Source organism: Apiospora phragmitis (genome assembly GCF_038363925.1).
Source record: "Apiospora phragmitis strain CBS 135458 chromosome Unknown utg000014l:1.0-1827420.0:1.0-1829600.0, whole genome shotgun sequence".
Classification (NCBI taxonomy): Eukaryota; Fungi; Ascomycota; class Sordariomycetes; order Amphisphaeriales; family Apiosporaceae; genus Apiospora; species Apiospora phragmitis.
This window is the reverse complement of record NW_027117414.1, coordinates 146,401-169,131: the sequence shown is the minus strand read 5'-3', so window position 1 is coordinate 169,131 and position 22,731 is coordinate 146,401. Positions and strand designations below refer to the sequence as shown.

The window sequence follows — 22,731 nt, the reverse complement described above, 5'->3', positions numbered from 1 at the left end:
GGCTGTGGGGATCCAATAGAGGATCTGAGGTGGGAGTGGTGTCGATATCGGAAGCAGCATGTCCTCTCACCCGTCCAATCGGATCTGCTGATTTTTCCGGTCCATGGTGGTTGACGGTTGTCGGGCTCAGGAAGAAGGGATTGGGAGCTGATGATCATCCAACCAACGTCGGTCTTGTGTCTTTTGGACTTGGGTAGAAATGTCCGCTGTTTATCTCCATTCATTGGTTGTATTTGTTCGTCCCACCGACTCCAGTGCTGGTGCTTAGCCTGACTCTTTCCGTAGTGGGTTTACGTACCTAATGCATACCCGCAGCCTGCCCACGGCTACCTACGCCCGCGTGCATCCCACATGTCTTTGACCTGAGCTGATTGGTTTGGCCGTTTCATGCTACGCGAGCCTCATTCAACAAGGCTGACATCATTCCATGCTTTGCACCTTGTTGATTTCTCGTATCATTTCCGACTGTTTGTGTTTTACTGGCGCTTTTTGGCTCTGGCCGGAAGCCAAGCTCGGCTGCGAATATGCGCATGCGATAAGATCAACGGCAATATTCGCTCCAAAACTCTCCGGCCTCCTGCCTCCCAGACCTACATAATACCACACCAACTGCATACCATCATTTCCCGCCCCAGTCATGTCGGCCTCGAAGAAGCTCGACGACTTCCCCGACGTCGAAGCCAAGCTTCAAAAGGCACACAAACAATCCGCTTTCGAGAAAGAAAGGGCAGAACGAGAGGCGAAACGCAAACGCGAAGCTGCCGAGACCGCCGCCGTCTACGAGAGCTTCGTCAAGAGCTTCGACCACGATAATGACGATGACGACGACGAAATCAGCGCTCTCGCTCGCGGCGCCGGCCCTGGACGGCCGTCCAGAGGTGGTGGCCTTGCCGCGGCTGGGGGTGCTGTAGGCAGACGACACTTTGGCGCGGGTGGCAACACCGGAACACCACTCAAGAGCGGGCCAGGTAGCTTGGGGCCACCACCCGGGAGCTTTGGGCGTAAGAGAGGCTTTGATGGTGGCTTCCAGCGAGACTTCGGGCGACGCGGCGACGATGGCCGCGGCAGGCTGGGCTTTCAGAGCGAGGAGCGTGAACGAGAAAGGGACAAAGACCGAAACTACGATGCGCCGGGGAAAGGCGGCATATCCAGTGCCTTTGGCACGGGCAGTGACGACGAAGCTGATGCGCGAACGGTCGACAGGGCCGAAGAGCGCGCCGTCGCAAAACCTACACTGCGGCTGGCTAACTTACCTCCGGGTACATCTCCCGCCGTTATCAAGGCCTTAATCCCTCCAAACCTCACGGTGGAAAATGTCAAGATACTCCCGCAGGCTGCCCCTGTCGCCAACGAGCGCAAGTCCATGGCCGCCATCGTCATACTTTCCCAGGAAACACCATCTACCGACATGGACTCTGCCGTATCCTCTCTGCAGAATCGCTACTTGGGCTACGGTTTTTACCTTTCTCTGCACCGTCATCTCTCTTCCGCCGTGGCGACCACAACCCTCGCCCCCTCCTCATCCCTCCCTCGCCACGACGTCCTCTGCTTCTTCCCAGCCTTTCGGCGCGAAACCTGCTCCTCAACCAGCTAATGGTCCACCACATTCCCACCAATTCCATCGAGGGTTTGCGCCTCCTCCATCTTACGGCCCTGGCGGGGGTGCATTGAATCGGTCGAACCTGCTGCATGTCCCCGTGCAAGCGCCACGCGATATCAAACAACTCCAGCTCATCCACAAAACTATAGAGTCTGTCCTTGAGCATGGCCCTGAGTTTGAGGCTCTACTCATGTCACGGCCTGACGTGCAGCGCGAAGAGAGGTGGGCCTGGCTCTGGGACGCACGTAGTGCAGGCGGCGTTTGGTACCGCTGGAGACTATGGGAATTCATCACGGGCTCACAGTCGTACAGTAATAGTCGAGGCGGGGGAAAGCCAACCGGAAAATACCTACCATTATTCGAAAACAGCCATGCTTGGAAAGCGCCCGACAAGCCACTAGTTTACGAGTACACAACGAGGATTGACGAGTTTGTATCAGATCCGGAGTACAATTCATCGGACGATGACTACGAAGATGAAGGCGTCAACAACCGTATGGGTGACTTTGGAGCGGGTGCTGGGACAGGAGACGAAGGGACCACCTACCTCAACCCGCTTGACAAGGCTAAGCTTGTTCACTTACTGGCCAGGCTTCCGACCACGCTCAGTCGGATTCGCAAGGGTGATATTGCCCGCATCACGACTTTCGCAATCACACACGCGAGCCGCGGCGCCGACGAGATAGTTGACCTGATCGTATCTAATGTGCAGAAGCCTTTGGCGCTGGCTTCCGCGAATCCTGATTTCAAACAACAACAACAACAACTGAACGTCAAGTCTGACCTTGATGATCCGACCGCTCCTATTACGGGTGATGAGCTGCCAGACACCACCAACAACAAAACCACAGCAAACAACAGTGAGCAAGTTGATACAAGTGGTGCTAGTCTTGTGGCTCTCTACGTTGTGAGCGATATTCTCTCGTCATCAGCGACGAGTGGGGTGCGCCACAGTTGGCGATTCCGACAGCTTTTCGAGACCGCACTACGTGAGCGACGCGTCTTCGAGCATCTGGGGCTCATGGCCGAGCGACTGGGGTGGGGCCGGTTGCGCTCAGATAAGTGGAAGCGTAGCGTGGGGCTGATTCTGAGCCTGTGGGAGGGGTGGTGCGTGTTTCCCGCCGAGGCGCAGGAGTTTTTCGCCAGAAGTTTTGAGAATCCGCCAAGTCTGAGCAAAAAAGATGGGGACGAGGGGAAGAGCGGTGGCGCTACTGCTGCTGCCGCTGAAGCTGGAGCCCGTGCAGGGGGCGGGGACAAGAAGACGGTAGGGAAGTGGAAGCCTGTGGAAGCTGGGGTGTCGAGTACAGAAGGCTTCAAGCCTGTGTCGGTGGAGACAGACAAAGGTATATATGCTTCAGCAGGTGGCATCATGGTCCTTGACGACCTGGATGGCGAGGCCATGGCAGAAGATGACGAGGGGCACTAATGGACTCAGACATTGATGGCCTGCCAATGACTGACGACGAAGAAGCTGAAGATGGTGGCGAGCCGATGGTAGACGTTGAGCCAACGCCACCAACAGTATCTCAGGCGGTGGAAACTGCTGAGGAACTTCAGCCGCCTCCAAAGCTAGAGCCATCAGGGGTTCCTACTGGGGCAGCCGCGACGGGTGATCGGCAGCCTCGAAGGCGGCTTAGGGCAGTTGACATGTTTGCGGACTCGGACGCTTCTGATAGTTGAAGTGAATAGACAATACCAAAGACCAGACCATACACGCTTCAACCAATCAACACGTGCCTATTGATGCCAGATCCAATACTAGATCCAATTCCAGATCCAATAGTGCAGTGGCTAGTAAAGCCTTGGATTGCTAAGAACACGAATAAGAACACGAAGGTTGGAGGCAAAGAAAGGCCTGGTTCTGGTTTCTGTTTATCATGAAAGAGGCGCCAGTGGCTTTTCGTCTTTCCCTATGCCAGAAAATTCCATGGTCTCCAGGAATCAAGCCTAACTCATCCGGCCGGGTATTTAGTCGTGGGTAAGGTGAAGTTTAAATCAACTGACAGCTCAAGCATTGGCCTGGGGTGGTCTTAGTACTCAAGTAAGTAGCAGGCAGACCCAGGTCACGGAGCTGCGTGGTAAGTGCAAGCATTAGGTACTACATGTACCTAGGTAGGGTTGAGCATATTACGTACCCCGGGGAGTCTTGCTAGATACCAGGCTCAAGGCACCTCTGCTCCTACTTGGTCCTTTGATTGTCAAGCCAAGTAAAGCTGGTCAAATGATGGGCTTGCAGATTTTCCATGACCTCCACGTCATGCTAAGACGTATCGTCCCATTCTATGTACGAGGTTCGTCTATCCCGTGGAATGACGGCACCGGGAAGCCAGCCCACGAAGGCGTGCGTGCGGGTTGAGTGACTTCATGCTGCAAGGCATGCTGTGGCTTGCAAGAAACTTTGGTGAGACCCTTGGTCCCTAGCAAGCGAAGGTGATGGGGGCCCGTTCTCGAATGCATCACGGCTTCCTCGCCCCGCTCAGGGCAGCGAATCGCGAGAACGACTGAAGTCCTACACGTACGTATGTAGGTAGATTCTGCTCAGAGTGGGAGGGTCTTGACGGTGCACCAATAGAATGGTGAATGGCGCCCGCTCTGCCCTTTGCAAGCGCTGACCGCCTTGCAACAAGAGTACCAATGCCCCTGCGGAGACGCCGAATTTGAAAGATGTTGATAGGAACGTCTCCTCCCCTCGAGGCACCTGCTTACGCTGGAGCCTCGGTGGATAGTTTGCAGCTGGTCCACCTTGCCGAGCAGCAGACATACGTTGCCTCCACTGGCAGCCCAAGAGGCGCAATCATTCCCTGTCTGCCGACGCCATCCACGGCCCTCCTCAACAAAGGGCTTGCATCCATAATGACCACGATACCAAAAAGGTGGAATGACCACACTTTGTCGGCCCCAAGTACATCCCCTATTCGCTTCTCTCGCTTCTCTCGCTTCTCGTCTTGGGGCTCGCACTCGCTTATGTCTCCTCTCCGCTGTAGAGCACGCACCAGTAGAGCACGGCCTCTCGAGCGAGGCACGAGGGGGGTAGCTTTGGTCCCTACCAAGAAGAATCGCGATCTTCGACAAGGTACCTGCTAAGTAACCGCATCTGGTCTGCCGAGTGGCGCTGATGCATAGGATGCCGTGCCCTGCAAATACTCGTGAACTCTAGGCCGGGATTGATCGTGAAGGACAGCACTGACCATTCTGCCTTCTGGCCGTCCCCCAGTATAGACAGGAACCCTTCTGGATGCCTTTCTTCTCTTCCACAAGCCTAATATCCTGTGTGACGTCGCAATATTGTACGAATAGGAAAACGTTTAGATGAGACCGCTTCGAGCGGACACCAGTCTATCTGCCCATACCTAAGTACCTTTGTGGTGTTTAGCTTACAAGCCTGCGCCCTAAGTACGAACAGGTGCCGGTGCTTGTAGTACACAAATATTTTTGCAACGAGCGGACAACACGGCATCTTAGATCTCGTATGCGTTTCTCCGCCAAGGCCGGATCTCAAGATTGACTACTAGGACAGGGAACAGGGCTCTTTTGACATGGGAGAGATACAGCTGCGGGGTTCAGTTACTTTCCTTAGTACCTAAGGTTGGCCTAGAACACATGTAGGTGTTGTCGGTACGTTTCCGTTTAGATCTCCGGTTGGTGGAACAGGAAAGCTGATCAACATGGTGCCAATATATCCAAGCGCGCCTCCCACCCAGAGCCTCCTTTCTATTCGCAGTAATAAGCGCGCGTAGACGCGCTCAGATGCTGATCATGCTCAGTGCAATGCCGTTTTAAACAGGGTCTGATGTGATAGGACGACCCATCAGTGCTTTCGCTACTGGTGTTTGCTGTGATGTGTGCTACTCGGTAGTTGGGTAGTAACATGAAGGTTTACTGATTTAGCCCTACCAACCTGATAGGTAGATCGTCTGCTAGCAACTAGTTGGGATTGGCTTTGACAAGCCCAATCACTGTTCGTTTCAAACTTGCGAAGATCATCGTTTCATCAACCCGACTGGGGCCCAGTTGCATGGCTAAACACGGCGAATGCCTCCAATTTAGCTGAACCCGTCTGCCTGTCGTAAGTGAATTCGGAGCGGTTTACCGGTCCGTTGACTGGTCGGAGGTCGGTCCTGACCTGACCTGGTGTATGAGGTAGGAGGGCATTTACATGTGACATCATGCCCGCAACTTACCTAGCGATTCTAATAGGTAGATAGGTATATGTATATTTTCAGCTTGTCCAAAATCCAGGTATGTCCGGCATAATCTAGCGGCAGTCAGGCACGACGAGGCATGGACCCTATGTAGCGAAATGTCTCGTATCTACCACAGCTGGGTAGTCAGAGATGGCTTGAATCTACCACTGTTGATACTATTTTTATGCTTACAATAAGGAATACCGTATGTACCTATCGAGATACCACCATCTAAGCATACCTCCCATCGTGGAGCTGAGCTTGAGTATCCAACGTTTGGCCAAGCGAAGCGGAAAGTCGGCCATGATGCGCTACGGGCCTTTTACCCTCGCTTTCATTGGTCCTAGCGGCGTGAATCAAGTCCAGCCAAAAGTAGGTCTTGACGGCCCGGATAGCATGCATCTAGGGTTCCAAGGTTCCAAGGCTCCAGACTCCAGCGCGGTTCTCGTGCAGATAGTTAGTTCATTGTACTTTCATGGCGATTTCCCCCCTCTTTCTTAGGTTAGGGTACGGGTATCCGGGGTATACAGAATATGTATCAAATATCGCTACATCAATTTTAACGACACTGCCTACTTATATGCCATGCCACCCCTCCAGCACACGCAAGTAGGTAGGTAGGCCGTAGACAACCCGGCTTTGCAGCTTCACGGGGGGGTGTTGGCCAATGAAAACGTGCTCGCTTTCCACACAGCTAAGTCGCAAGTAGGGACCTAGGGACCTAACAACAACCCCACTACAACACAACACACACCAGACATCCACTGGAAACATGAACACTTCCAACCATCGACCTCTTGCTTGCCTTTACTTCGTCCTTTCCTTGCAGCTGAGGGCTAACAATCTAGCAGTTTTGTTTCCCCCCAAACGCAACGTGAAGAAGCAAAGCATCGATGTGGAAAGTATGGAAAGAGGGAGACACCCAATGTGTTGAATTAGCATCCACTTGAATGAATGCGTACCTAGGCAAGTAAGTAGCAGTTGAGGGGACGAAGAAATGCTAGTTGATCGATCTTACCTAACCTAACCTACTCAACCTCCAATGCAGCCAACCAGCCCATCTCACGTGCATGACCTGAGAGTAGGTCTGGTACGTGTGCCGCATCTACATACCTACTGCCCGAATACAACATTGGGACCTTGACGGGCAGGCAGGTAGCTAGCTACCTCCTACATACGGTGCAAAGAACTGCTGCTAGACTCTTTGGCAAAACGAAGACAGCAACCGTCGGGTTGCTAAGGTCAACCACCAGCCAGGCGCTCATCATCCGCCACTATCGCAAACCTTACTCCCAGCTACACTCAGCGCGCCTGACGACCCAGGAACAGCTGCGAGGTAGATGCTAGCATGCGCCTCGGTCTTGCCCTCAACTGTTCTGTTGGTCGTTCTCTACCAACCTCGATGAGCGGCGCGCACAACTGGCTGCGCTTGCACTTTCAACACTGAACTCAACCTTGCGGGCCCGCCCGCTGCCATTCGCACACCTACTTACACAATCAGCAACCGCTCATCCAGGGTATTTATATCCTCAGTTGCCGCTCTCTACCCTTACCCAGCTCAGTGCCTGTTCTTCCCATGGCGGCGCCTGTCCATCCTTCATCTTGAGACACCATCCATCCGTTACGATACAAGACCCAGCCACTTCATACTTTGTCGCAAAACCTATTCGGTCGGATCAAAGAACATCACTTGCCCGGTCATCAATCTCATATCTGGTAGGCTGCACTTTTCGCTGATTTACCGGTTCTCGGCAGTGCTTCTGTGCAACAAGGTCTTGGATGTAAGCATTCCCCTCTTACTTGACGCATCCCGGTATACGCATAGTGTCTGACTCGGAAGCCTTGTCGAAAGCTGGCATACACGGCGCTTACTTCTGCATTCGCTGCGCGTGGCCGGAAACCCTCTTTTGGCTCAAACATCCCAACGTCCACTGCAGCGCAACTGTGTGGGCGGCCCCCTGAGTGGCGCGTACAGCTTTCTTCATACAGCTTTCTTGCCTGACGAGAACTCGGCCGTCCAGTATATACAATATATACAACATATCGTTCAGTCCGTCGACAGGAACTTGGTCAAGATGCCGGTCATAGGAGGAATTAAGATGGCATGGTCAGTATTAGAAATTCCCTACATGCTATGCATTGGATAGGCTAATTATCGGGTTCGTTCTGGGGCTGACTTGTCACTGATTTCTAGCACGCCTTGCATTCGGGGCCATCGGTCTACCAAATGCTCACACATAGCCGATCGCCCTCTGATGCCAGTCCGCAAGCCAGGGCGGCCATTGGCCGTTTGCCCAGGGCACCTCCCCAAGGGGACTCCCTGTGATTGTGGTCGGTCAACACTGAGAGCTGCCATCCCAAAGAAGTCGCATTGCGGAGGATGCGTTGAAAACAAGTCGACTTCGGGAAGCACTCCAGCACCTCTCAAGATGGAGCATCCGGTAAATCCGGGCGTTATTCCCCTTGCTTCACCAACTAGACCATCGTTCCGTGTCAACAAGGCGGGTGGGAGACCATCTTCGCGCAAACAGTCTTATGTTGCCGATGCCTCCAATCGGCTCGGCCGGATGGGCCCTGATAGCTACCACATCATCAACAACAACGGCTTTCCAAATGTTCAAATCCCAGCTGAACATGATCCGATGAACTTTGACGTCCGTCAAGCAATCCACCCTTCCATGATTAGCGCTATCGATCCTTCGATGGCCTCTATGTATCCGGGCCATTTCCCCTACGCAATCCCGCCTCCAATTCATAACGGCGACATGAGTATTAATCCCTCTCTTTCGATGCTCAATGGCGATCTCGCAGCAGTTCACGGCCCCGGAACACCGAAGAGGACCGCTAGTTACAGCTCTGAAGCATCGAGCGCGACTTTCACTCCAGGCTCCGCCGCTGGACCTACGTCTCTCGAACCCATGCCGCCAGCCCCCCATCGAAGCTGTTGTGCCCCGAATGTGCTGGTAAAAGACAGTGCAGAATCGAACGGTTACAATCCAATGTCTGCCCCCGGTATCAGCATGCAAATGCCACAGCAGCCACAAATGGCAGCTCCTCAGAATAATGAACTTTACCAAAGTTCGGTACATGGCTATCCCACGGGTTATGGAACCTACGAAAACCCCTACGACCTAGTACAGTGGCAGCAGCAGCAACAGCAGATGGCAACCTATTCGTACCTAGTAGCTCAAGAGGCCAACACGCAGGACGAGTATTCCCATAATTGCACTTGTGGCGCAGAGTGTGAATGCCTCGGTTGCCCTGAACATCCATTCAACGAACGCACCCGTGAATACATCAATGAAGGGTACGAGATTCAAAGCCTGGATCCCTTAGTTAAGCAGTCCGACGAGCTCCCAAGCTCAGTGCTACAAGATGGTAGCTCACCCTTCGCCACCACGCCAGAGGCAGCAGAAGCGGGATCCTTTGTTAATAGCAGCAAGGAAGGATCACCAGCCCCCAACGAGAACTTTTTCTGGATCGAAATCCCATGCAATGGCGACGAAGCGAACTGCGACTGCGGGGATGATTGTGCATGCGTAGGATGTGCGACTCATAATCGGAAGGCGGCGCAGAACCTGCAGAACCCGCCGGCGGAGTAAAGCAACAACATTTCGTCAGTGAACTTGGAGCTTTGAGATTTGATCATGAGCAAGAGCAAGGGCAAGAGCAAGAGCAAGAGCAAGAGCAAAGCAAGAGCAAGAGCAAGAGCAAGAGCAAGAGCAAGAGCAAAGCAAGAGCAAGAGCAAGAGCAAGAGCAAGAGCAAGAGCAAGAGCAAGAGCAAGGGCAAGGGTAAGGGTAGTTAGACTATATAGTATTATTGGAGGAGACAGTCATCACTTGAGGAGTCGAGGCGTTGTTTAGTTTAGATCGCGTCCGTTCATTTGACGAAGTCAGTGTTGTGGTTATTAATGCTACCTTTGTTCGTACCACCACTCTAGTCAGCACACTTGCTTCCCATTATGGCGTTTTGTATGTAGGTAGATACTATATATGTGTACTACTAATACCAAAAAGAAAAAAAAAAAAGGAGAGCCTGCTTCGGAATTAGCCTTGACTGGACCCCGATGGCCCCACTGTATCAAGCCAAGGGCAATCAACCTCGGAATTCCATTGTTATCAACAAGCAGTCTGTCTGTGAGCATCACATTGCACCGAAAGATATGGCAGGCCAAGACTCTCGCTGGCGCGCCCCAGGAGACAGCGCATCTCACGACCAACACAGTCGCCCAAGATCAGACAAGCGCAAGCGCACTGCCTCGAGGTCGCCCAATCGCGAGATTCGACGGAGACGCCTCGAGGATACGACAGGGAGGCGCTCACATCACACGCACAACGACACGCGAGACAGAGAGCCGCACTCCCCACCTGCTTCTGTGCGAAAACAACACGCCCACAGCCATCACCACCATCGGTCCTCCCACGGCCATCATAAACAGCGACCCCCTTCGACTCGCGCCTCACGCGTCGTCCCGGCCGAACTGCCCTATTCGGCACGACCTCTGTCCAAGGCGGACTACGACACCTTCCTGCCCTTGCTCGGGCGGTACCTCGACATCCAAAAGGGCAAGGACATACACGAACTGGATGAGCGCGAGGTCCGAGGGCGGTGGAAGAGCTTCGTCGGCAAGTGGAACGAGGGATCTCTGGCGAATGGCTGGTACGACCCTGAATATTTTCAGCAAGTGCGCCAGACTGAGACACCACATGTCGCTGCCCCTTCTGTGAACCAAGACCCAGGGGAACCAGCCGCCTCGCCGGATACGAAGCAAAGGTCCCTAAGCTCAGGCCCAGGACCAGGACCGGGAGCCCGATCAAACGGCAGCGAGGACGAAGACGAAGATGAAGACGACGATGACTACGGGCCCAGGATGCCTGACAAGACGAGACGAAGCACGGCCGGCAGACCGGGACCGGGCATCCCGAATCTGCAGGACCTGGACCTGCGGCGCGAGCAGGCGGAGGAGGACAAGGCGGAGCAGGTGGCCCAGCTGCGTCTGCAGCGCAAGGCCGACCGCGCCGAGCAGAAGGCGCGGCTCGAGGAGCTGGTACCGCGGGCCGAGACCGGGACGCGCGAGCGGCAGCTCGAGAAGAAGCGCGAGGTCAACGAGAAGCTCCGGTCGTTCCGCGAGCGGTCGCCCGGCGGCGCGGCCGAGGTCGTCGACGACAAGGAGCTCATGGGCGGCGGCGACAGCGTGGCCGAGTACAAGCAGGCCAAGGCGGCGGTGGAGCGGCGCAAGACGGAACGGGAGCTCCGCCGCGAGGAGATCGAGAGGGCGCGCGCCGCGGAGCGGGAGGAGAAGCTGCGCGAGTACCGCGAGAGGGAGGAAGATACCATGGCCGTTTTCAAAGAGATCGCGCGGCAAAGGTTTGGATAGCGAGGACATGATGGATAACACCATGCATCGTTATATGCTCTCACTGGGTCTCATAGTCTTCTCCTATACCATTGTACATATTATATCTCCCAGCGGAAAGATGGTAACCGGGTATGGGAACCGACAACTTGGCCTCGTGACTACACAAAGTCCGCCGTTTAATAGTATTATTTTACTAGATCTCCTCCAGAATGGAATGACCTAATAGGAATATGTATGTACATGTCTGAGAGACCAACACCTTCCTTACCTTACTTAAGTCGGTGGTATAAGAGGCTGCGGCGCTACAGTGCGGCGCAAACAATTGAAAACTGTACCAACTACTTAGTATAGGCGAAACCCCACCAAAAACTTCACAAGCTAATAAGGGTCAAATTTATTAATTATCGAGATAGCAATTATCGGCACTGCGGGGTGCAAATCAACCCCGCCAAAAAGTCAAGGGAGGAAAGCACTTACATCCATTCGTTACATCACTTGCCACTCAGACACGCCGCCATGGAACTGGAGGAAGACCTGGATCAGAACAATCTCTTCGAGGAGCCGGCGGACTTTGCCCCGCCCCAAGCCCCCGACCAAGCAGATCTTCAAGCTCGAGTCGGGCAAGGAGATCACCATCCACCTGGTGGGCTACAACCTCTACGAGGGTCACTACCTATGGAACGGTAGCCGCTTCGTCTCGCAATGGATCGAGACGCATGTGCCCCTGATTCAGGGCAAGACGGTCCTGGAGATTGGTGCCGGCGGTGGCCTGCCGAGTCTGGTGACGGCGCATCTGGGCGCCCGCAAGACCGTCGTCACCGACTACCCGGACCAGGACCTCATCGTCAACATTAACAAGAACATCGACGAGGCCAAGGATCTGCTGCCTACGCCCACGCGGGATTACATCGTGGCCGACGGCTACAAATGGGCCGATGACCCGGCACCTCTGCTGGCGCATATCAACAAGGCCGGCACTGACCAGACCGAGAAGTTCGACATTCTCATCCTGGCCGACCTCCTGTTCAAGCACCCGCAGCATAAGAACATGGTGAAGACGATCCAGATGACCATGAGCCGCCGCCGCGAGAGCAGGGCCTGGGTCTTCTTCACGAGCTACCGGCCCTGGCTGAAGGAGAAGGACCTCGGCTTCTTCGACCTGGCCCGCGAGCAAGGGTTCGATGTCGAGAAGGTCTTCGAGACGCGCATGGACAAGCCCATGTTCGAGAACGACCCGGGCGACCTCGACGTGCAGAAGACCTGTACCGGGTGGGAGATCCGGTGGCCGGAGGCTCAATGCGAGGCGTGAACGACAAGACAGCCGACAAGTTTCCATACGCGCCCCCGCGGAAACCCGCTAGGTACCTCGTCTATTCATTTCTGGCGTCTAGTGCATACTAAGCCGGATCAGATCTGATATTCGGGACGAGATCTAGATGTGTCACGGGTATCGGCAGAGTCGCCACTTGGCGCTTCCGGTCAAGAGAACGCCAAGACATGGTTCAGAGCCGGCGACCCCGTTACCGCGGGAATCGCAAGTCAAGCCACTCATATAGATAGATATCGTCTTTGGGCCCAAGTTGCATGGGAGGTGGTAATACCGCTGTCAGCCGTAAGCTGTTACCTGGAGTCTGTCTGGCCCAAGCCGGTTTAGCTTGTGGAGGCTGTGCCCTGCATGTTCTAGGTTCATTGCAACGACAGTAAGAAACCAAATAGCCAAAGCAGCACGAGGCCCAACCTGGGCGCTTCCTCCAGCTTCCAAGCTCCCAACTTCCCTCACGTTCCTGTGCTCATGTTCGTGCCGTGCCATCCGACTTTCCTGTTTCTTGGGCAGCCCCTGCCCACCCCCCACATGTGTGTCCAATTGGGCCATATGCAATTCAATATTTTGCTGGGCTGTGTATGTTCTGTCATCGCTAACGGAAAGTGGAGATGATGTCGGCTCCCAACTCCCATCCCACTGGAGGCAATACCGACATAGTCCAAACTAGCGATCGAGCCACTAACCCCGTCAACAGCCAGATCGAACTGGCCTGAACCTGTTCCCTGACTCGGATGGGCAAGCCACGGGCGTGAAGTTGTGGTGTAATCGGGTCTTCACAGGGCTCGGAGACCGTTGTACAAAAATAAAAATGTGACATCTTTCTTTCCTGGCCTGATCGATCTACACGCCGCATCTGCAACAGCTTAACACAGCCTCGCCAACTGCTCTCGTATCATTCGTCTTTCCTTTTGCTCTCTCTGGCGCTCTTACTCACAGCCTGCATGTGCTGTGTGAGAGCGGGCTCCCTTCTTGACAAAACTTCTGCCACTGGGCCCTGCCATTGCCATCAAGACTTTTCTCCTCTCTCACCCGTCTGTCGGTTCTTCTCATCTTACCGGGGTCACGAAGACGATTCTACTTAGAAAGTCACACTACATGCCCAAACTTCCCGTCGCCAACCTAGACTCCTCGCTCTCTTTATTATGGCAAAATGGGGTGTCTCTTCATGGCTAGTCCTTGTTCGCGCACTGCAGATCCTGGGCGTCTTAGTCTCGGCTCTATGTAATGGCTTCCTGCTCGTCTATATTCATGTCAACAAGCTAGGGCTCTCGCAAGCAATGTCGGCGCTCGAGATCATGGTTCGTGCCGCATCTGATTACTGTCTCCCTCCAGTCCGCTGCAGCAGACTATATAACACAAGTCCTGTTTATTTCTCCATGTTCTTGTTTCTGGCTAGGGTACCAAGGCCCGATAGCTGTGGACATGCTTACTGACTAGACTCGACTCGGAATAGACTTGTAGCATACTCATATACACGGCTATTGTACTGCTGGTTCAGCACACGGGGAAGCGAAGCCTACGCGCCAGGACGTCCCTCATTGTCCCATTTGTGGTGGGCGATGTCGTCTTTACGGGCTTGATGCTTGGAATCATCACAGTCCTGGCTCGAACGGGCGTCCCGTCCAACTGCGTCGGGCTTACGAGATCTGACTGTAAGACTGCTACAAACCAGGTTTTTCCTTTGTTCTACATGCTTTACACATATCACGGCCGGCGAAAACTATAACAGAGCCACTGCTAACCCCAAACTTGTAGATAAGAAAAATGATGCGCCGGATGAGCCGCCAGATGGTTATACAACAATTCGTTTCGGCGACGGCTCGGCGGATAACAAGGGGGTGCTGGATAAGTATTGCGCCTTGGAGCGTGCCTATTACTTCATTAGTGTGGCCATGATGTAAGTCATCCACTCATCCGCAATGTAGAGGAGAGCTGCGTCTAACATGGCATGCCACCCGTTAGCTTCTCATACATGATCACGGTGACCTTGTCGATATTGCGCATATGCGAAGGAATGTACACACGGAATAACGTGGTGGATGAGCGACTGACCACGGCGACCGAGCTCTACCGCCTCCAGTCGAACCGGTCCAAAGTCCGCGGCATGTCGACGGCAAGCCAGGCGCGTTCGCCGCCGATATCGCCGCTGCGCGAAGGTGTGACGACCTCGCCGTCCTTTCCGAGCGGGGGATCCTCGTACCAAAACCAGGATCGCCGGCAGACACGCCAGCAGCAGATGGCGCCGCCGCAGCAGCACCTTACTACGACGTCACCGACAACCACCACGGCGGCGATCGACCCGGCCCGCGAGGGGCTCCTGATCGATGACGGCCAGAGCGCAGATCACGAGGCAGAGGCCGAGGCGGCCATGGTCACGGATGGGTACCGGCCGCAGGGCGCGCATGCGCATGCGCATTCGCACTCACATTCGCAGGAGAGCATGCCGGCGCTGCCGCCGTACACGCCCGGCGAGTCGACGTGCTTCATGGTCGGGCACGGGAATGAGAGTAATGAGATGCGCCTGAGCGACTATGTCAAGGGAGAGACGAGGGCGCAAAGAGAAAAGGACCATGGTGTGTAATGAAATGTGCATGTGGTACAAGGTTGCGGCGTTTCTTAGGCGAGGGAGTGGGTAAGTTACCTGTTGCATATATCCGGCGAAGGGCGTTTTCCATCTCATTTTATTTATTCATCATGATTCATGCCGCCGTAGGTATCACTTTTGCTGGGATTCGGGGTTTGCGAAAGGGGAGATATCTCGTTCAGATAGCACGCCTAGGCCGAGCCCGAAATTGCTTATTTGTTTAGTTTGTCCTAAGGGCGCATAGAAGATGTTCCTATATCAGTTGCTCTCTTCACTGGATCTTGGGGTCGGAAGGAGACCGAGATAGGAGTTACATGGGGTATTGTGGTTCTATTCTCCAACTGAAACCCCGCATCCTTTCCAATATTGAAGACAAAGCACAGCATCGTCTCTATTCAAGAGCAGGACTAACCAAGTAAAGTACTGACCCAAGTTTCCTGCATTTTGTCTTCCATCGACTACTCTAGCCCCAGAGCTCCTATGCATACATACTAGACCACCAGCATAGCATGGCTTCTTCTCCGTCCCTTACCCCATCCGCCCCCGCCTCCGCACTCCGCGAGAAGCTCCACCGGGACGGCTTCGTTATCATCCGCCAGATTCTCTCCCCTGACGAGCTGGAACCCCTACGCGCGGCCGCAACTCGGGCCACGGCGCTCGCGCGCGGCGGCAATTGGCCGCACATCCGCACCGTGGGGAAGCAGTTCCCTCCGTGGCCCTCCAAGCCGGACCCGGCCGAGGGCGGCATCTGGGGCGTCCAGCACCTACTGCATCCGGACCTGCCGGGCTCAGAGGTCTTCGCGCAGAGCTATTTCGGGGACACGGTGCTGGACATCGTGAAAGCACTGCTCTCCTCCTCTGACGATGACAAGGACAAAGAAGAAGGAAGCAGCCGACGGCGAGGCGAGTGCACGGACGACGACCTCGTCATGGAGCTCTATAACATGCTCGTGCGGCCCGACGCGCCGTTCGAGCTGCGCTGGCACCGCGACGACGTACCCTGGGCCGCGACGGCCGAGGAGGAGCGCGCACGGCTCGCGGCCGCGGAGCACGCCCACGCGCAGTGGAACCTGGCGCTGTGCGACGGCGACGCCAGCCTCGTGGTGGTGCGGGGGTCGCACCGGCGGGCGCGGACCGAGGCCGAGCGCGCGGCGGCGCCCTACCAGGCCGTCATCAGCAACGAGGAGCATGTCACGGTCCGGCTGGACGCCGGCGACGCCGTCTTCTACGACAACAACATCCTGCACCGCGGCGTCTACGATTGCCGACAGGAGCGCTTGAGCCTGCACGGCACCGTCGGCCACCGGGCGGGAAGCGCGGCGCGGGCCCGCAACGTGCTGCAGCACGGCGTCGGCGCGTGGGTGGACCGATGCAGCTTCGCTGGCAGCCTGGAAGACGATCGGATCAGGGAGAGGGCCGAGGGGATGAGGGAGAGGCTTTTGCTGTTGGGGCGGGCGAGTGGTGACGTCGGGTTCTCATTAGAGGGTTGAGATGTTTTAGATTCGTGTCTTATTCAGGGGAGGTCTGAGAGCGCCGTGTCTGTGCGGAAGGGTTGGCACGTCAAATTGTGATGGGGAGGCAACGCTACACAGATAGGCCCAATCCTGCGATGCTTCCTAAGAGTTTAGAACGCGTCTTTATCCTCCTGCAAACTCACCCCTTTTCCCGCGTAGACGGAGCGGCTACGCCGGCGGATAAGATTTACCATATAAGGTCAACCCCTTTTAGTAACAAATCAAGAAACCTAGTGGAAATGGAAGTGAGAATATGTTTAACAGTTGTCAAAATGATGGTTTTATATGCAGATTATGCTAGGTGTATATGTACAGAAAAATATGCTGGCTTGAAATCAATCATGTATGCACTAAATGAGAGATGCCCGTTCCTAAACATGCAACCTCCTCCTTCTGCCTCCGATATGCTCTTATACTCACACGTGCAATAAATTACTGCACTAACCACTCCTGTAAATGGCGATGTTGGCCGGGTACACGTTGACGTTGTCTTGCCAGCTGGCGACGCTGCGGCCGTCGCGCTCGAGCATGCTCAATGAGCCGATGGTGTTGAGGTTGTAGATGTTGATGTTGCTGGAGGCGCCCTCGATGGAGACAATGCGGGACTGGCAGGTCTCGCCCGCCTCGACGGTCGAACACGTGGTCGAGTACGAGCTGAAGAAGGAGTAGTGGCCGGCGCCGTAGATCGACACGTCCGTCGAGTCGAGCACGCGCAGGCCCCACGAGGCGGCGCAGTTGCCGCCGACGCCCGCGCACGAGCTGGCGAAGTCCGGGTCATTCAGGGACGCGTTGGGCTTGAAGGGGACCAGCGCGTTGGGCGTCGGCTGGAAGTAGGGGGTCTCGGTCTGCAGCTCGCTGGCGAAGAGGTCCTTGGTGTTGGCGAGCTGGTAGTTGTACAGGACGTGGTGCTCGACCGCGGTGCCCGAGAGCCAGAACCGGCCCTCGGTCGACTCTATGTAGAGCCCGCGGCCGCCATAGATAGTAATCTGCGTGTTGGCGTTGTCGTCGATGTCGTGGTCGGCGACCCACAGCCAGGTGTTCTCCATGTAGAGGCCGGTGGACTGCTTGGTGGCGTGCATCGACATGTACACGGCCACGCATTGCTGGACAACCGTGCCTGAGCCGGGGTCCTTGAGACACTGTGCGACCTGCAGCTGAGAGCCGGTGAAGCCTCCGATCCTGGTGTGCACATCCCACATGCCACTAGGGGTGCCGGTCGAAGCAAGGTTGTACTCGAACAGGACCGCGCCTGGCTGAGCACCCTGAGTGCTGACTATAAAGTCCGAGAGTTCAACCACACCAGTTTGTCCAGATGTAGCACCAATCTTGACGACAGGCTGAGGGTTATCGATGTTGGACCAGTATCCACCAGCGGCCATCAGCACAGGGTAGCCTTCACCGACGATCTTGGCACCGGGTGGGATAGTGATAGGCGAGGTCAGGCGGTAGAGACCATAGTCAATGAAAACGACCTTGCCGGCCGATGTAGCACTGTCGATTGCATTTTGAATAGAAGCAGTCTGAGCAAAAGTCAGTCTTTTGAACATGAGCATGTCGAAGCTTGGTAACTCACATCATCCGCAGCAGCATCACCTTTAGCCCCGGTGCTCCGTACGCTGACAAAGGAAGACGCAGGTAGTGACTCGTATTGGGGCTTCGAGCGCGCGTAGTACTTATTGCCATCGAGGAGGGCCGAGGGCCGGTTGTTAGGCGTGATAGCTCCGATCTGGTTAGTAGGGCCATTGGGGGTGTAGCGGTGACCTTCACTCCAGCCCGTGATGGTTGTAGAGCTGCTAGAACCGGACAGCACGGTGCCGCTAGGCCCAGAGACAGCCACTGGCACATTCTGCAGGGCAACGTTCTCGAGGACGACGGTTCCGGCGGTGGCTGGTTGCGAGGATGAAGACCAAGCCGTGACGATGCCGACAGGGGTGTTGACAATCGTACTGTCAATCAATGTGATTGAGCCGACCTCCTGTTTGCCATTACTATTGGCTGATATATCAATACCCTTCCCGCAGTTGTTAATGCTGAGGCCTATATATGTCCATCCCCAGTTCCACAGTTGGATGATAGCTGTCCCACAATCATTGAACACTAGATTCCTGTTCGCTTGTCAGCATTGGCAGTGAAGTGTAGGCAAGCATTTGAGGTACCTCATAGTATACTGTTGGTTGCCCATGGAAGCACCAGTGGCGCCTCCGTTGAACGTCAGATCGGACATGAAACCCCCTGAGCCTGTATAGCGCATTTTGGTAAGTATGTTGTTCATAAAGCACTAAGGGGAAGGGGGTATTCCATACCACTCTCAATAAACAGACCAACGTGGACAACCCCATTTCCTTTGGGCATATTGAAGACAACATTCTGAAGGCTGGTTGCTTGTGACGTAGGCCAGTGCATACCCGTCGCAGCAGTCCCCGGGCAATGGCCGTAGTATCAATGATGAAATTCCTAACTTGGCGATAGAAGACATTGGTGGAAACCCAGTTGAGGTTCTCAGTCCAGTAGGGGTTACCATCGATGAGACCAAAGCCTTGAAAGTTGGCAGTGGCTTTCAAGGTCGGAGGTGAGCTGGCGTCTCCGATCATCTGTGTAAAGTAGTAAGGGATGATGGACGATGAGATGAGGTACGTTCCGGCAGGGAAATAGAGAACCACCGGAGTCGTAGTTGTCGATGCCTGTTTAGGTGTCAGTGTCTGTCGGGCTCAGAGTAACCTGGGTAGCCATTGATGGTCACTTACACATCCCTTTCCACACCTGTTCCCAGGGGTGGTAATGGCATTGTTGATAGCGGCAGTATCATCCGCCACCCCATCACCTACGACGGAAGTTAGCAGCCAGAACCAATGCCGTAGCTAGTGTCGACGGACCTTTGGCCCCGTAGTCTTTCACATTGCGGAAAACAGGGTAGTTTGCGCCGGCAAATGGTGCAAGGCCCTGGTCTATAGAGTCATATGTTAGCTATCGACTCGTCGGGTCTATATTGGGCAAGACGAACGTGGGATATCCGCCAGCCAGAAAGATTGGACGGTACCAGCAAGGCTGATGATAGCCAGGAGGAAGTGATGGAGCTGCATCTTAGACTGAAGGTGTCTGTCTATAGAAACATGCAGGATGATGCCAGTGACAGAGTGACAGATCCCAAGTTCTGCCAGACTCGAGGAACTCCATGCCTTATAAGTCATAGGAAATACGTATAGGGACCGGGGAGGTTAAGCACGTAGTCGCATGTTTGCTGAGTAGCTAGCAACGCTAGCTACGGCCTTCCTAAGACATCAAATGAAATGAGACGTGGGGATTTCTCAGACTTGGAAGCATAAAGTTCAGCCACGGCCCACGAATAGGAGCTGTGCCAAACTGCCAACCTGCCGAAGACGGAAAAGGACCCAGACAGTCTATACCAGCTCGAGCCTGCTTCAGTCGGACTGACCCACACTCGCGATCATCTGAGGAGTGGCCAACGGTGCCGGGATATCCCCCATGACCAGCTTCCTCAGCTGTTTGATCATGAGCTTTCCCAATTGTAGGATCCACTGGGAGCAAACACTAACGTACGTTGGTTCCGCGGTGAGCCCCTAGACTACCACGGAGGCAAGGGAAGCCATGGTATACGTGCGTGATTGTATAGGCAACGTTACCCGCCCAGCGGCGCGCGTGGGGTATTTTGGTAGCTTGAGTTGAGGTTCACTCGTGCCACCCTTTGTCCAGTAGGTATACTGAGTAGCGGAGGTGTGGCATGTAGTATGTAGTCGGGAGAGCGAGGCTGTCGTCCATACACACACGCGCGCGCACACACACATACATACATACACCTGCACCAGACACCTCATTATAGCTGAGGGTTAGCGTGCGTCGACGAATCCATGGGCGGAGCTCTAGAAGGAACTATGAACACACGATGATAGGCTCTCTCTCATGGCCATCTTCAACAGGGTAATTTCGGCTCCCACTGGCTACATTAGTCTGATGAGATTGGATTGGGCAGATTTACACGCACCGTCAACGGATAAGGCGGGACGAGGCAAGGATCGCCTTCAATAAACCGTCCATTTCAGACATATATCTCCGATGAAGTCATAGCTTACTTATGTCTTGCCAGCACAAGCCTAGGCCTCGGCTTCAAAGCTGGGGGTGCGCTATACACAAATTATGCTACAAGCTGGACTGAATCAAATGTGTCTGGTCGTATTTCGTGCAGGCTGCCTGCGTCGGGGTCTGCCTGCACATGCATCTGAACTGCCGGGCGTGGTGGGGCAAGCCTTCCTTCCTTCAGTGACTGCTCCGAAGTAGGTAGGTAGCGCTAGAACCAGACAGACTGACGGCCTACAGGCTACACCTGACCATCCCATGGACCAACCTCGTTGCGCACGCAGCCAACCCAACGCCAGTCGAGTCAGGCTGCGAGTATAGTCATGATCTGTTGGTGGCCATCTGCCATGTGCTGTTCGTTCATGGCCGAGTTGCTCCGTCCGCGTGAGCGCGTCTGCAACACAATGCTGCCCACTGCACTTTCGGCTCGATTCTCAAGTTGGAAGGTAGATAGCCGGGAATTGGGCCATCAAGTGTAACCATCCCTGCCTCGAAAAAGCAGGCGGTCACTTACGGTGCTCAACCCAGCAGTCTCTCTCATTCAGGGGTTCTGAGTTTTCATCTACGCAGTCTCCAGGTTCTGCGGTAGTAGCGCTAAACAGACCCGCCGCAAAAGCTATCTAGCATCTGATATTTATTATGTGATGGAAATCCCCCCATGAAGTATACCTCGGAAGCACTTTTTGGAGTTAGATGCGATCCGAGATTGGGTGGGTAACCCCTGCAGCGGTGAAGCTGCCATTTTCTCGTGCAGAAAGTGGTGGAGATGGGTTTTCAGACTCGAAACACCACGTCCTACTTCCTATAGTCTATAGTGACCGAGGGGCACGTTTCACCGGCATTGATACACCACGTCAAGAAACGTCAACGAAGCGCACAGAAGTCGAACAAGGGCGAATGTCTTTCAGAGCCTACCACAGCACAACTGGCTGATATAAGTATTGTAGTGTGTGTTGTCTTCAGCCCGGGTCCTCTCCAAGTACATGTCGCATTGCTTACCCCAACTTCCCTCCCCGCAATCCGCAATTTCAAGTTCGGGACATTTCATCTTTCCCGCTTCATAGCGTCCGTACTTGAGCATGCCACTACTCACATACGCGTAGTAATCTGCAAGACATGCTGATGAGCTTGTGTGTCCTCCGATTGCAACTCGTCCGCATTTGCCGTTTTGGGCACGGCCTTGGCACTGATGCTGCCCGCTTCCTGTTTGGTTTAGCAGCTGTCGCCAACCGCACGGATACTCCCACCATACGTCCATCTGCTCTACTGGGTAGCTCACGTGTTGGCTAGGCTGGTGATGGAACCATCGCGCCATGGTTGAGACAGCATCCATCTGGGTGCGGAAGGCAGAAGATGGCCCGATCCACAAGCGTGCTTCGGGTCATCATTCAATTGACACGGGGTCTGCTCGAGATCGCTTGGAGAGCTGGCCATTCCCCCGCCTCTACAGCGTGTTGCAAGGATCCTCTGGGGGAGAGGATCGGCGTTCGTCTGACCAAAAGGCGGCTGTCTCGCACGTTAGACTGGATGGCGAACGGCCGCGAAACCATCCTCTTGTGCCATCACTTAAGCAACCCAAGCAATCAGACGCACCTTGAGGTGGCGCAAGTGGAAGAGAGCTGCAGACGACTGTATAATGGTGGTTGCCCTGTTTATTTCTTCGGTTGAAAATCATTATGCGCGCCGAACCGTTACCCGGTCTAGTAGGTCGGATCCTTTTTAAGGTTGAAAGTTGGAGCGGTGGCCTGGCTACTGGCAACACACGGCGAAAGTTGACGTCAACGTCGGGCACAGTATCACCATCAACTATATGCGGGTATACCGACGGGAATTGGTCTGTTAATGGATAATACCCACTCACTATAGGTAGGTGCATTGCTAAGTATGTACTTACAGACTGTATGTATGGATGTTAGCCGAGACCAATATCACAGTGCGTCTATCAACGAGTTTTGTTCTGGCGACTGCACCGGCTTGGTTCCGATACTAACATCGAGCCCTATCTGACTTTAGATTTCTGTACTGTACAGAAGACATATGTACCCCAAGATAGGCAACCAATCAGTTAAGAT

The 22,731-nt window shown here is 54.6% G+C and overlaps 7 protein-coding genes across 7 annotated transcripts; 6 read left to right on the top strand and 1 right to left on the bottom strand.

Annotated features, from left to right (window-relative positions):
* Positions 1-637: 637 nt before the first annotated feature.
* Positions 638-3,026, top strand: PG994_014680 (coatamer subunit protein; the record flags this gene model as incomplete). The annotated part of the gene is given in 2 exon segments (XM_066866089.1): positions 638-1,540; positions 1,560-3,026. The coding sequence occupies 2 exon segments, from the start codon at positions 638-640 to the stop codon at positions 3,024-3,026; spliced, it is 2,370 nt and encodes a 789-aa protein (XP_066707765.1).
* Positions 3,027-8,213: 5,187 nt separating this feature from the next.
* PG994_014679 (copper-activated transcription factor GRISEA) lies at positions 8,214-9,386 on the top strand (the record flags this gene model as incomplete). Its single annotated transcript, XM_066866088.1, has 1 exon — positions 8,214-9,386. The coding sequence occupies one exon, from the start codon at positions 8,214-8,216 to the stop codon at positions 9,384-9,386; it is 1,173 nt and encodes a 390-aa protein (XP_066707764.1).
* Positions 9,387-9,852: 466 nt separating this feature from the next.
* Positions 9,853-11,163, top strand: PG994_014678 (uncharacterized protein; the record flags this gene model as incomplete). The annotated part of the gene is made up of 1 exon (XM_066866087.1): positions 9,853-11,163. One exon carries the CDS (start codon positions 9,853-9,855, stop codon positions 11,161-11,163), a length of 1,311 nt encoding a protein of 436 aa, XP_066707763.1.
* A 100-nt stretch (positions 11,164-11,263) lies between these two features.
* PG994_014677 (uncharacterized protein) lies at positions 11,264-12,454 on the top strand (the record flags this gene model as incomplete). The annotated part of the gene is made up of 2 exons (XM_066866086.1): positions 11,264-11,274; positions 11,707-12,454. The coding sequence occupies 2 exons, from the start codon at positions 11,264-11,266 to the stop codon at positions 12,452-12,454; spliced, it is 759 nt and encodes a 252-aa protein (XP_066707762.1).
* A 1,157-nt stretch (positions 12,455-13,611) lies between these two features.
* On the top strand, positions 13,612-15,050 carry PG994_014676 (uncharacterized protein; the record flags this gene model as incomplete). Its single annotated transcript, XM_066866085.1, has 4 exons — positions 13,612-13,767; positions 13,923-14,152; positions 14,199-14,366; positions 14,432-15,050. 4 exons carry the CDS (start codon positions 13,612-13,614, stop codon positions 15,048-15,050), a joined length of 1,173 nt encoding a protein of 390 aa, XP_066707761.1.
* A 512-nt stretch (positions 15,051-15,562) lies between these two features.
* On the top strand, positions 15,563-16,543 carry PG994_014675 (Phytanoyl-dioxygenase; the record flags this gene model as incomplete). The annotated part of the gene is made up of 1 exon (XM_066866084.1): positions 15,563-16,543. The coding sequence occupies one exon, from the start codon at positions 15,563-15,565 to the stop codon at positions 16,541-16,543; it is 981 nt and encodes a 326-aa protein (XP_066707760.1).
* Positions 16,544-17,007: 464 nt separating this feature from the next.
* Positions 17,008-19,647, bottom strand: PG994_014674 (glucan 1-3-beta-glucosidase; the record flags this gene model as incomplete). Its single annotated transcript, XM_066866083.1, has 8 exons — positions 17,008-18,087; positions 18,141-18,672; positions 18,724-18,805; positions 18,871-18,934; positions 18,973-19,248; positions 19,312-19,388; positions 19,441-19,512; positions 19,569-19,647. The coding sequence occupies 8 exons, from the start codon at positions 19,645-19,647 to the stop codon at positions 17,008-17,010; spliced, it is 2,262 nt and encodes a 753-aa protein (XP_066707759.1).
* Between the last annotated feature and the right edge of the window lie 3,084 nt (positions 19,648-22,731).